We start from the raw sequence: 14,919 nt of genomic DNA, 5'->3' as shown, positions 1-14,919 counted from the left end.
ACTTTGATTTACATCTCTTCTGCAAGGACCTTTCCTCTTTTTTCCCAGAGAAACCTGACACAAGCTCTTCAAATTCTCTCCTAAAAGAGTTACTGTAGGAAATATTTTAGAGACAACTTAGACTGTAAGGTTTTATGCTTTTCTATTAAAATGAAGAGGTCTGAGATCAGGAGAGGTAGAAAAGGAGGCAAAAAGTAAAAGTGGAACTGACAAACTGCACGTTTCCTCAAGATTAGTCTCAAGCTATGTACTTTTAATGGAAACACCACAAAAGCAATGATCTGACCTTCTTGTTGCATCATATTAGAAGGTGCATGGTGTTGGTTTGTTGTACTGGTGATAAATTTAATCACTTGGTTAAGGCTGCGTCTGCCAAGTTTATCCACTAATAAAGTTACTACTTTTCCCTCCGAAATTAGTAATTTGTGGAGCAGTATTTTGAGACAATGTAAATATCCTCTTTCTCATCAAACTTTCATCAACTAGTTTCAATTCTATTGATGTCTTCCCAACTCCATCTATTTTTCCATATTTATTATTTGGTATTTTACTGTAAGAAACAACTTTTCTTTCTTCCCATTTGTATCAGTAGGGATGCATGGATTTTTGCTTTATTCAATGGATTATAACCCATTACTATTATTTATTTTGATGCTCAGACTGTCCCAGATTTGGCCAGTGGGAACCTCTTTAAGCCGGCTTCTGTGCAATTGGGTAAATCCCCATCATTCTTTGACCATTTTCTTTATGGAAGACGCTGGGCTAATCTTGTACTTTCCCTACCACAAGAGTAGAATCAGTCCTTTCTCCAAGGAGCTCTGTGTAGGGTGTATTTTTAAAACACTGGTCTTGGATAGTGGTTGCAAGGCATCTATATTTCTCACTTCTGGTTGGTAAATCAGTCTCTTGTGAATTTGGTTAGCATGAAGAGTTTCTCTAGCATTTCAGCCACCCTCAGTGAGACTGTGCAACCAAGGGGCAGACTCCGGACTGTGGTACGTTAGTATAATCAGCTATGGGGATAGCCAGCTTGAAGCAGCTTTGGACTTCCAGTGCAACGTACGGCTCTGGCATCTAATGTCCCACCAGAGAGCCTTGGGTTCAGTGAGGAGTGCTTGTGAATGCTCTCACCAGGAGGCAGAAAACTAAGAGCTCATTCCAGGCTCCAGAAATTCTGAGGTGACTTACCTGTTAGGACTGCTTTTCCTGTTAACCTCAGGTTCTGAAGAATAAGGAAAGATCTGCCACTTAACCATCTGAGAAATCCCAATCTCCAAGATCACAGATCGCTGAAACACTCCATTGATGAGGCAAGTCTGGCACATTTGACTTTATTTGGTGTTTTTTTTGTGGAATGTTGAAATAGTCCAGTAAACTCCTAAGACCACTCTTAGAAATGAAGGGTCCTGATGCTCCTGAGATAATAATGCCAAGTTTTCCAATTCTGTTCCAATTGCTATTCTACAGGGCTTTAAGTGGTGCTGTCTTTTTCATTTTGCACATATTTGAGAAACATTTCTCGAAATACTTCAACTTAAAGCACTGACGAAATGAGGATAGAAACAGAAACTTGTAAAAATACATCTTTTAATAAACATCAAGTACAGTGCAGTTTTATGGAGGTTTTACATTGCAGTTTACAGCAAACATATTATCTATTATAGTGTATATTTATTTACAAGTAAAGTAAGTTCAGGGTTTTGTTTTCTCCCATGGTTGGATAAACCAGATCTGGTGGATCATACTACATTTAAGGTTTTCCAAACTTCTGTAAAAGGCCTTTAACATTAAGAGACTTGTAACAACAAAAAAAGATATCCCGCATCACAATGATAGACTGATGAATGCTCAAAAGTTATTAAAAAGAATGATAAATACTTGATTTCCTTTGATGGCTTTGAAGAATAGCTCCTGATAGCAAATCTGAAATATTAACGACAATAAGGGAAACAACTGTTTCTTTTGCCAAGTGAATCTATAATAAATACTAATTAGAGGCTACAGATTATGAAAAGAATCCGAAAGATTCTTACAGGAAAAGTTTAACATTTTATATACATGATCCCATGGACTAAAAACTGTCTAGAATATTAATGGCTGAGTCTGCTTTTAACATTGTTTATACAAAGAATGGTAGAACTCTTGACACTTTTGGACAACTTCAGTGAGAGAGGGGACAGAAATTAATTAGCAAAGGGGGAAATTAATATTAATCTCAAAATTCTACCTGCCGCTGTCTTGGAATGATCAAGACTCAGCTATATCTGAGAAGAATTAAAAGAACTGAAGGAAATCAGAAGCTATAGCTAAGAAAACCATAGTTTTGCGTGCTTTCAACTGATGGCATTTAAAAATTATACAACTGTATTTACTTGCTATATACATAAACTAGTGTTTGTAATTAGAAACAAAAGTACCATTTACATCCACAGAAGTACCAGAAGCATACTCAGATTTGCAAAAGAGGCACAATAATCTGTTAGCCATGCAACTAGCTGTCTGTGAATTTTGTAATGGGTAATAGAACAAAATCCCCATGAACATAGCACTAATGTGTAGCAAATTACATCAAATAAACAGCTCAAATTCGTAAGGGTAAACACCCAATATCCCTGAATTTCTAAGCATTCATCTCGGCGTTAACATGGTTTCCTCTAAATGTTACCCCATTAGAAGAGAGATTTTAAATATTCCTCCCTCTTTAATACATCGTCATACTTTCAGAGGTGAAAAGGGAACAATTTAATCTTTACCACTTTTGCCCATCCATTCTTATGAATCTGATATCACGTTATTACAGTGTCTAGGCTAATGTAGGTGCTCTAAAGGATCTAACAAACTGAATTTCTGGGTTCTAAATATTGCTGGTATTGTACAATAAGCCTGTCTGCCAGAAAGCCATGTCTCTGGGTGAAATATATTCCTAGATCAATGACTGAGAAGTGAAGACAGCTGTCACTGAAGTCAGACTGTTCCCTAATTGTCAGATAACAGTTTGATCTTCTCTATTAAATTAAAATTTCTTAGTAGATGGGACCAGATCTCATTCTTTGCATGTATCCTCTATAGCACCTAGTAAAGTGTTGGGCAAAGATATATCCGCAAGGAAATAATCAGTGATGGGGGCAGGAACTGAATCAAGGGTGAATGCAGTCATGGTGAAGTCATGCCTCACTTCACCCATCACCCAAAAGGCAGTCACCAGAATGAATCTCTGATGTTGTCACTGAAGAACAGATGCTTGTCCCCTACCACTGTCTAAAGGAGAACTAACCACTCGGGCCTCTTTATTTCTTTCTCTTAGTCACTAAGAGATTATACGTGGGCATGAGTACCACTTGGTGGATGATATCTGGGGAAAAGTTTTTCTGCCTCAGAGGAAGCACCAATCCATCGCATGGCACAATTTAATAATACAACTTATAGAACTATTAACTTTTAAAATTATGTTAAATGTTATCCATACTAATAGATATTTTAAATGTTAGGTTTATTCTCTCTGACATCACTTAAAATACATTTTATTTTTAAACACAGGCATGAGGTAGAAGATAAGAACTCACAAAAGAAAGTCATCTTCAAAATACCGAACTCTATTCAATACATTTTGCCCCGAGAAAGAAGTAAGAAAAGTTACAGCCTAAGCTGGTAGACTGGCTACTGTTAAAATATTACCCTTACCTGAAAAAAAATTTTTATTTTGAAATTGCCCTTTTTTCCCAATTTAAGGTATTATAGCAAAAGGACAAAACACATTCTGAAATACTCATAAGGATCGCTTATAAGAGCTTCTCTTAGCAATCATTTTTTACTGTGTTGCTCTAAATCACCTCAATTGAGACACAGGTCCTTTCCACTGAAATAACTGAGCAGATATCAACCTGGAGGTTAAAAATCCTTCTAGCATAAGAAGATAAAAGGAATGATTCACATTTAAATATTGTACTTTTCATAAAAACTAGCAGCACTTCATCCTACTAAGACATACTAATTTGGCTTCACTGACTGTGATCAAAGGAAAATGTATATAGGTCCAAAATAGCTCCTTGCACAAGGGAAATGTGAGGCTACAAGTTTTCTTTAGCAACTATTTCCCCGCTAGGTGCTGTGTGAAACTACCGGAATGTCGATTTCTATGGCAGAGAGACGGGAGCGTGCTGAATAGGGCTGTGAATATGTATGCATACTGGGAGGATGGGAGTACAGCGGTTGCCAGAAAGGAGAAGGCAAAGATTTGCATGCACAGTACCAAATAAACAGTAGAAGGGAAGTCGTAAACAAGCCCCCAGCACTAGCAATAGTGACATACACTGCATAGTCAAACATAAAGACTGGCTCGAACTTCCTGTTCAGATGGATGTTATAAAAGATGACCCAGATGGATGGGGAGAGGCTCACAGTTCCTGCCAGGAAAAACAGCAGCCCGGCCACCAGATGGCAGCCGGCACTATTGACCAGACACTTGGCCAGTTTGATGTTGGGCACCGAGGACCTGAAGGCGGTGTTACACATTCCAATCAGGCAGAGCAGCAGGGCCCCCATTGCAATCAGGATGCTGAGGGGCAGGGCAAACTGGAGGACCCGCAGGTCCAGCTGGTCAACTGATGAGTACCAAGTGGTGTCGTACATCAGGCAGTCATTGCCCCCGTCGTACCGGGCACACTTCACCCACAGGCCTGTGTAAACAGTCAGGTTCTTCTCATTTCTGTTGAACGTGATCAGTCGTAATTTTCTCCAGTTGGGAAGCAGAGTCCCCGCAAAGAGGCCTGCTACCGAGGCGATTCCACACAGGAAGGAGAGGACCGTGGCTGCATGGACATCCCGACAGCCCATGGCAGGCAGGCTTGTGCAGTGCTGCCAGTCAGACTAGGGGGTGACACACAAGAGGACAAATCATGAGGGGACAATAGGAGAGCATGGTGCTGACTGGAAACACAACCAATGACATCAATGCAAACAGGGAAATTCTGTCCCTTGTCTCCCCTCCATGTACAATATGAATGTATATAAGCACACATGCATGCGACCTCAGAGCACAGCTGCACACACACACGATCGCTTACTACTGCCTGGGTCATATAGCAACTAAAGTCTTCACACATGAGTATTTTTCTACACAGTGAATCAGAGGAACAACCAAAAGAATTTCAGATTCTCTTAATGTCGCATCAGGAATTCTCTCAGTTGTCCAAAATCACTCATTCGACAACCACGTATCAAGCACTTTGATGTGTCAGACACTCAAATATATAGGGTCAAAGCACTCATCAACCCTCAACTACAAACAACACAAATTCGGCTTCAAATGCTCACGCAAATGTAAAATGAGACCAGCATAAAAGACAAAGGCATAGGGAAAGAAGCACTACAGGGCAGCAGAGTGGTTGAGGGCAGACTCTGAGCCAGACTGCTTGGGTTCCAATCCGCAATTACTCACTTACTAGCCAAGTGACCAAAGTCACCTTGGGTCAACAACAATACTTCTGTGTGCCTCATTTTCCTCATCTGTAAAATGGGAAAAGTAACTGTGCCTACCTCACAGGGTTTTCTAAGTATTCAATGAGTTAATATAATGTCAAATGCTTAAAGTTACATCTGGCGCCTTATAAGTGTGATGCAAGCGTTAACTACTTCTTAGCACTCAGTGATCAGCTCAGTGCCTGGCATCCTGGAGCAGTTCAAAGAACATCTGTTGAATAAACGTTAAATTTAAAAAAAGCAAACATCTCATTCCTATATACCAGGCATACCAGAAAATCACAAAACATAAATAGACTCCTCTCCAATGAGTTACTCAAACGAAAAAGAGAGAACAAAGGTCCCTGAAATTATTCTACTCATCTACTTCCTGACTGGTTCAAGATGACGGGCATGCATTTCAGGTTATTAAACTATTGGTTATTGGTTATTATACTAATATACTACGATTGGTTAGTCTACTATTACTGCTCATATAAAATGAACACAGAGATTTCTGAAGTAATGACAACCTATCTCTATTAATGCTATTATAAGGAAGAAGAAAAAAAGTAGCCAGGCCTTTCATCTCAAATTAAAAGGCTGTGTTCTTTTTCTGTATATGACAAATTATAAAAACCAGTATATTATTCAGCTTTACTTATTCAAGAGTTTGAAACTCACTCTCCAAACACCTCTCAAATGTATTTTCTCTGCCTTCCATCATGCCTCCTATGAGACAACAGAACAGACTATTTTAATTTACTATATATTTAATGCAATCACATGAACTAGGAATAATTTTACTAGCAGAAAACATACACATATGTGTACATACCTATACACACACATATATATAAGTGTACAATATAAAAATCAGAGTTTAAGCACAAGTGACCATTTTTTAAAGTCCTCAAGTTAAGCATAACTAGTTCTAAGTTTCTCTGTTCTTAGTTTACTACTTGTTTATCATGTTGTCTTCTGTCAATATCACCAAAAGTAGTAATTGTTTAAGAAAATGTTATGGATGAAAATACTTCAAACAGAGGAATTATGGTCCTAATTTTTTTTTTCCTGCAAATTTTAAATGCTTAATTTTAGCAACCAACCGACCACCTTAGTCCAACAATGGAAACTCTGGTGCAAGTTTGAGGATGTTTACCCTGGAAAATGCCACTACTGTTGTCAGTCTCTAGAATCCAGCTTCCTGTTGGCTTCTGCTCATTCGCCTGTCCCCCCAGTATACTGTAAGTAACCTGCACAGTGCCTGGCACAAGAGTCATTTTAGGAATATGTGAATAAATAAATACTGGGCCCCGACCCAAGGCCACAGCAACTCACAAAGGTAGGCTATTAATGACGTAGAACTGGACAAGGAAGTAGCCATTACTAAGCAATCATTCATTCAACAGGTATTTACTGAGTATCTAGCACATGCAAAACACTGTTAGGCCCTAGAGGGACACTGAGGCCATTAAGATCTGGACCTTGCCCCAGTGTGTCAACAGTCAGACTGAGGGAAAAAATATGCTGTTTTATAAGAACTCAAAATGCTGATAATGAAAGAGATGTCTGATTATTACATGTCAAGTGATTATTGTTAGGTATGAAGCAAAGTGACCCAATAAGATACCTGTTCATAAAAATGTATCATTCAGTGTTAGAGAAAAACTGAGCAATAAAAGAGAATGAAGATTTAATCAATGTTGTGAAGACGTAAGGAAAAAGGTTCCCCCAGTTTCTTTCAAAGCTTCAGAACTCCTTCACATAACCCATACAAAGTCCTAACCCAATCACAATTCCTTCCTGCTTTCAGAGGTAGGGGACAAATACTTGGAGTATCAATGTAATTGAGATTTCTTCAATCAAGCTGCCCTGTACCCCTAATTCCTACAACGCAAATGAAATGAGAAACAAGATCAGTATGAATGACTTTGTTATTGATAAATAATTTCTGTAGTTCTTAGCCTACAGACTATCAAATGACACTAATAAACAGAGGTGGGTCAATAGTATCTATTTCAGTATCAAGTATGTTCAAATTTATCCTGCATCAAATCAATACAAGTGTTATATCAGTCCCCTGAACTTGTGTCTGCTGAAGTATTCTTAGCTCAGATCCCAGAGACTAACGAACAGTCCTATTTTATTTTATTTTTTATTTATTTATTTTTTTGCGGTACGCGGGCCTCTCACTGTCGTGGCCTCTCCCGTTACGGAGCACAGTCTCCAGACGCGCAGGCTCAGCGGCCACAGCTCACGGGCCTAGCCGCTCCATGGCATGTGGGATCTTCCCAGACCGGGGCACAAACCCGTGTCCCCTGCATCAACAGGCGGACTCTCAACCACTGTGCCACCAGGGAAGCCCAACAGTCCAGCAAGTATTCCATGGCATTTCTCAGAAGGGAAATACTATTAACCTCTATTTAACTAAATTTCAGTCTCAGTGCTGGAATTCATGTCCTTGCTCTTTGTAACTTTCTTTGGCTGCTGTACTTTTTATATCCTGCTCTTAACTCCACATATGTATGATTTGATGGTAAGTGGCATATCTCACTAGAGGGATGAAGTAACAATTTTATAGGGATAGTTGGGAAAAGGAATATGTTTAGTGATTTAAAACTGAAAGATAATGCTGACTCTTAGAGCTATACCAATTAATTTCGAATCTGGTATAATTTTTTCAAATGCAAATCTGATCGTTTCACTACATTTCTTACCATTCAATAGCTTCCTATTGAATAGCTTCCTCAGAATAAAGTTTTAAATCTTTCCCATAGTTTCCAAAGTTTTAAATCCCACCATTTGGTTCCTGCCAGATTCTCAATCTCCTTATTGTGTCATTCTCCCACCTTACATATTACAGTCTATGCAGCCATACTGCTTTTCCTTTAACTTCTCAAATTTTGTTTTTCAATTTGGCTAAGGGCTTTTTCTCATGCTGTTTTTCCTCCTAGAACTTTCTTAATCCCATCCTATTCTTTGCTTAGCTAACTCGTACTCATCTTTCTGGTTTCCAGGGAGTCTGACCCTAAACCTCCTCTCTCTTCCCGCACCCTTCACCTTCCGCCTGCCCCTAGTTACACCTTCGTACTTTTTCTTTGGTAGCAGTGATTATACTTATATTCCCTGCTCAGTGTTTATCTTCCTCACCAGACTGTAAATTTCAGGACAGAGAGCCTTCTGTTTTTTTCACTGTGTCCAACACTGGCACATAGAAGGCACTCAATTATTTGTTGAATGAATGAACAAACAAACAAATGGAAGGTCCATGTGAGTATGGTCAGGACACAGAAAGTTAAAAATTTGCTCTAGGATCAGTTCCACTCATTTCATTCATTCATACTCTGTGTGTTGAAGCCTTCAAACTGCTTCTAGAATGTGCCCCTGCTCTCCATTCTTTATTGGCCAAAGCCTCTCATTTTTAAAAATAAAGTTCATTTTCTTCCCCCAGAAACTTCCCAAGAAAGATGAGGCCATTCCCAGGTATTTATATACAGTCTGTGCTTGTAGAAACACATATCTAAGTTTGGCAACACTGGTTAACTTCCACAGTGGTTAGAGATTCGATCAATTATGGCTCTGTTGATTCTCATGTTTTCAACTTAACAGGTATGTTACATACGGGATTTGCCCCTTGCCACTAAGACTGGTTCATATATCAAATTAATATTTGCTTATCAAAGTTAAACAATTTATTATATTTTTATTTCCTCTTTAAAATATTTTTCCCAATGAGGAAAAAAATATCTTTTTGCCATATGAAAACCCCTTATTAGCGACTGCAGCAAATGTGCAAGGCTAAGAACACAGTTTAACAATCTGAGGAGCACCCATGAACACTAGCTGGCTGACAGTCTTGAGCTGGGTTGTACATACAGATGTGTCAGCTTGCTGCTTCCATCTGGGAGGCAGCTTGGTATTGTAACCCAGGCAACCCCAAGACTGGTATGCCAGTCATAAACTACTATTTGCAAACTGGGAAAGTCACCTATGTCCTCTGCATCTTAAATTTCTCAAATGTCCCTCAAGGTAGCTGTGAGATCATAAATAGTAAAGCCCTTTGTAAAGCAGAATAGGGTCAGGAATTTAAGTCTGTAATGATTATTGGTAGGTTTATCTGAGAGCATTCTCTTTGAGAGTAGTTACTGACCAAATCAGACAAGAACTCTGTTCAAAACACCCACTTCACATTTGTCATATAACTGTTCCACAATGACTTGCAGAGAAGTAGACGGATAAATTTTTGTACACAATTAAAGGTTATCAAAGATATTTCAAATAAAAATATTTTCAAAAGAATATCTTTCCTGTGGTTTGGAATAGAGTTCAAAGAAGTCTGGAGCAGGAATAGTGGCTAAGAGCTTAAAGAATTACCAGATCCACTATTATTATTATTATTTTTTTGGTACGCGGGCCTCTCACTGTTGTGGCCTCTCCCGTTGTGGAGCACAGGCTCCGGACGCGCAGGCTCAGCGGCCATGGCTCACGGGCCCAGCCGCTCTGCGGCATGTGGGATCTTCCCGGACCGGGGCACGAACCCGTGTCCCCTGCATGGGCAGGCGGACTCTCAACCACTGCGCCACCAGGGAAGCCCCAGATCCATTATTGTATTGTTTCAGGAACAATTCTAAGGAATAGCTACGTAAGAATACATCTGTGATAGCAGCTACATTAATCCTTGGTAGTAACACTAGCAGTCCCTTCTACCGCAATTTGGGTTTTCTTAGAAACTGTAGATCATCAACATAGCACTTGCAATGGAGGTCTGTCCTATAACTTTATTTTGTTAAACAAGAGAAAAAAGTGTCATCTGATATATGGTAGCAAAAGGAAGAGATATAATCAAGGAATGTACTTACTCTTTGAGGTACTTGATAGTTCTAAAACTTTAATCAACTTAGAAGAAATATATGCACATCTGAACACACAGCACAGATGATCTGGACCTAAAGAAATAGGAAAAGTACTTCAGATTAAAATGGTACTAGTTTAAAAACTCAATTTGAATTCACAGAGCATTAGGAGAAATAATTAGCAATCATCTGAAATCAATGAAATCTTAAACCAAAAAAGGTGGTCAATGAGTTAAAAAAAAAGGCAGTTTATTCTTAAATTCACACAATATCTATATGTGAGATACAGAAGAAAAAATTAACCCTCATTTTGTGATTCGAGAAGATAGGAAAAATAAGGATAAAAGTCACTTTACTATCCTGGAAATGATCAATATTTAATGAATTTTTTAGATCCTTTCATGACTATAGTGAAAGAATGGAGGGCCAGTGAAACACTGTGTGATTAGTTGTCTTGGCATAAAAGACATTCATGATGTTTTTTTTTTTTTTTTGCGGTACGTGGGCCTCTCACTGTTGTGGCCTCTCCCGTTGCGGAGCACAGGCTCCGGAGGCGCAGGCTCAGCGGCCATGGCTCACGGGTCCAGCTGCTCCGCGGCATGTGGGATCTTCCCGGACCGGGGCACGAACTCGTGTCCCCTGCATTGGCAGACAGACTCTCAACCACTGCGCCACCAGGGAAGCTCCCATGATGTTTCTTTAATACCTTTAAAAAGGATACTGACAACAAAACTAGTCCAAGCTGATTCGCACTGTGCCTACTAAGATTTGCATCTAGAATGTTTTTTTGAGTTTATAGCTCCACCAATAGCTCAACCCGCCATTTAAACGTTTCCATATATCTTTCTTAAGCATCAACAACTTCATCTTCAAATACTATTTACCTCAAATAGGAGGATGAGAAGGAAAACTTGTAAACACCTGAAAACTTCCTGGGTTAAGGCTGTATCACTAGCCCTACTACGCCCATTAAGTAGAATGATGTTCCCAACAGTCTGCACAGAAGTGATGTCAATCAGGGGTTTTTTTTGCTTTTGTTTTTGTTCTTCTCTTTTCCAGATGTATGTCTGGGTTGGTTTCAAGCACAACTGCTCAATCCAAAGTTAAGTGAAATCATTTTTACAATAGAAAACACACAACAGGATTTCTGAGCAATCATTTTTAAGTGGGGTCACCAAGTCTGGCTTTCTAATGTCATGACTAGCCTCTTGCAAAGCCTGTAACACAGAACTTGGGCTTCAGAGGAAAGCAAATCAAGCTTCCAGAGAAGCCTCCCCTCCCCCACACCCTCCTCTCACTCCCTTTGAGCTGTGTCCTCAGGAGCACCAGAGCGAGCAGAAAAAAAGAGAGAGGAAAAAAAAAAGAGCTTTCCAGGTTAGAACCAATGGAAAGAGACCGCAACAGTGACCATGAACGCTCTCAGAAAAACCCATCTCTGCAACACTGAGTGGGTTGAACAGTGAACAGGTCATCATTACACAACCAGCATGAGCTGCTGATTCAAAAATAGCAACCTGCAGCTCCACACCGCACACCCGGCCAGGCAAGCCCCAAGCCCCTGGCTGCCCCGACCAGACACCTAGACATTTTCATACTCCTGGGTCCAAAATAATTTTTTAGAGCTCTACCAAATACCTCCTCACTCAGTGTTCACGTCCGCAAATGTGGTCAGCATTTTTCAAGGCTAAATGACTCCCGTCGTTTAAGCAACCTTACACAAAATCCTCAGCTACTTATGCAAAAGACCCAGAAATTGGAACATTCTTGACCGGACCTACCTGTTTCTCACACCCAGAGCATTTTACTCGCCCACTCTGAGGAAGCCCTTAGAGCGTCTACCTCTCCGCGTCCCAGGAAGTGCGTTCCCAGTGAGCCACACCGGAGGCTTCTGGGACTCGTAGTCAGGTTCCCTAAACCAGCACGGCCTGGATGACTGGGAGACTACAATTCCCAAAATCCACTGGGCCGGCAGTCCCAGGCAATATCCCGGGACCACCGCCCGCCCTCTGCTCCGCTTCCCACCTCCACCATTCCTCTAGCACCTTCAGTTCCGTCCAGATTTGTGTTACAGGTCTAAAAAACAGTTAAAGGAAACAAAACTAAAAATAGTTTTGAGTTGGGTCCCCAAGTAAATATTTCCCACTAAATGATTTATTTACCACTTTCCGTGGGAAAGGGGGAGGGAGGGTCAGAGTGTTTTTTTGTTTTTATATCATTTTTTTTTCCACCTGCTGTTTCTCAAGTAACTTTAATTCAAAACAATCAATATGCCATTGAGGCATATTTGGAGGTGGCCTTGCCCTGGGCAGATGCTGAAGTGTCATGATCACACATACACATAAATGGAGATAAAGTAAATGTGGTAAATATTGATAACCGTTAAATCTAGAGAGAGTAAGTATACGGGTGTTCATTGTACTATTCAAATTCTCTGTACCTTTGAACATTTTCAAAATAAAAAGTTTGAGAGAAAGTATCATAGTTTTAAATGAAAGTAAAGGATGGCATCCATCCCTATCCCACTCTGCCGCTGTATGACCTTGGCCAAGTTAAATAACCTCTTTGTAGCACAGGATCTCATCTGTAATAATAATGTATTTATATCGGAAACTATGGTGAGGATTAAATGAGTTACTATACATAGACAGTATACGTGTCTAACACACAATAAGGACTTTACATATTTGCTATTTCCATTTGACATTTTTGTGTTGCTCTAGTAACGGGACTATGTGTTAGTAATGAAAAAGGCTACTATCTCTGCATTGCTACCACTTTCTCATCTTCCATACTGCTTCAGAGGATGTAAGGTGATTTAAGGCCAGAAGCAATCCGATCCCAAAGCCAGACCTAGAGATGTAACAATGAGAAAGAGGGACAGCATTGGGTGGTAAAAGGATCTCTGGGTACAAAAAGGCTCTGGGCTCCAGGCCAGCTCTGGCAATAGCAGATGGATGATGACGATATGACACAGGATTCTTTGCTCTTAACTTCAGTTCTCTAATCTATAAAACTGAATTGAATCAAATAACTGTGTACAAAATCATTTTATAATTTATTTCCCAGTCATTGATGACTACCTTGTTAGCAGACTTTAGCTGAGATGTATATGTAGTCGATAATATGTTTTTTTAAAGCTATAAAAGGAAGGGAAGACAACCCTATTTTTAGACTTATTGATCAAGTTCAGGTCTATGTTTAGCCTGCCTTTGGTATGGAAAAGATGAAGTGAAATACTTACATGCCCTAGTGGGACTAGAATGTTGGAATATCATTCTCAGAAGTACTTTAGGTAAGACTTTGAGCAATTAACAATCCTGGCTTCCAAGTTCACTGCAATATACCGTTCATCTCCAAAATTCTACGAAGATTCTCATTTATTCTATTAGTTTCCTATTGCTGCTTCAACAAATTACCACAAACTCAGTGGCTTATAAAACACCACAAATTTATTATCTTACAGTTCTGGAGGTCAGAAATCTGACAGGGTCTACCCTGGGCTAGAATCAAGGTATCAGCTGTGTTTTTTTCTGGAAGCAAGAGCTCTGTTTTTTTCTGGAAGCTCCAGGGAAATCTCCTTTTCTTTCTACTTCTCCAGTTCCTGAGGACACCTTCATTCCTTAGCTTGTGGCCCCCTTCCATCTTCAAACCCAGCAATACTGGTTGAGTCTTTCAACATCTAAATCATTTCACCCTACATTCTTCTGCCTCCCTCTTGTAGCTTTTAAGAAACTTTGTGATTAAAATTGACCCATCTGGACTACCCAGGATAATTTTTCTATTTTATGGTCATCTGACTTGCAACCTTAATTCTGTAACAGAGCATTTTCAGATTCCAGAGAGGAGAAGGAGGACATCTTTAGGGGACTATTATTCTGCCTACTACAGTCACTAATAACCTCTTTCTGCTTGAATTCAAAGGCTTCTTTTTGGTCCTAATTCTCTTCCACCGGCTTCAGGTCCACATTACACAATTCAGACCACCTTTTCTCCCTAAACTTTTCTTCCTTGGATATGGAAACATCAACATTTCTACCTTTCTTCTAGTTTATCTGATTAATTCACTGTCCACCAGCTGCTTTCACTTCTTCACATAAAGATATTTTAAGTTTCCTTACATATATTATCAATTAAAAAAATAATAGATAACACTGAATATATACCAAGCACTTTTTCATTTAATTACCATAACCTCATATTAATGACAAAGAAATTGAGATGCAGAAAGGTTAAATAATTTGCCCAAAGTCAAGAAGTGGTTAAGTGGTAGATCTTCCTAAAAGATGGCTGTCACTATTCAGAATTCTCCAGACTCAGGACAGTTTCCTATTTTTGGATTTCTGCCTCTAAGATCTTACTTAAATCTAACTGCTCATTGAAGCTATTCCTGAACTTGAAATGACCTCATACTATCCTCTTTGCTCACTCAAATCCTACCTACCTCCCCACTGCTCTGAATATTTGTATCTTCACTAAACTACATAGTAAACTACACAGTTCAACCTCAAATTGTAAATTAACTTGCACACACTGTTCCTTTTCCATGTTAGTCATATCTCACCATAGTATTTCTCCAACTCCATGACTGAAATTCAGCAAACTTAGG

The 14,919-nt window shown here is 39.5% G+C and overlaps 1 protein-coding gene across 1 annotated transcript; it reads right to left on the bottom strand.

Moving 5' to 3' along the window:
- Positions 1-1,590: 1,590 nt before the first annotated feature.
- Positions 1,591-12,140, bottom strand: CLDN12 (claudin 12). The gene is made up of 3 exons (XM_082661963.1): positions 12,092-12,140; positions 10,320-10,406; positions 1,591-4,866 (listed from the first exon to the last, which is right to left on the bottom strand). Exon 3 carries the CDS (start codon positions 4,831-4,833, stop codon positions 4,099-4,101), a length of 735 nt encoding a protein of 244 aa, XP_082518089.1. The 5' UTR covers positions 4,834-4,866; positions 10,320-10,406; positions 12,092-12,140; the 3' UTR covers positions 1,591-4,098.
- Between the last annotated feature and the right edge of the window lie 2,779 nt (positions 12,141-14,919).

Source organism: Grampus griseus (genome assembly GCF_964374135.1).
Source record: "Grampus griseus genome assembly, chromosome: 9".
Taxonomy (NCBI): Eukaryota; Metazoa; Chordata; class Mammalia; order Artiodactyla; family Delphinidae; genus Grampus; species Grampus griseus.
This window is presented reverse-complemented; position numbering and strand designations above follow the sequence as displayed.

What these genes read in the sequence shown, in the direction of transcription:
- CLDN12 (XM_082661963.1), bottom strand. Translation starts at nt 4,833, where the DNA reads ATGGGCTGTCGGGATGTCCATGCAGCCACGGTCCTCTCCTTCCTGTGT.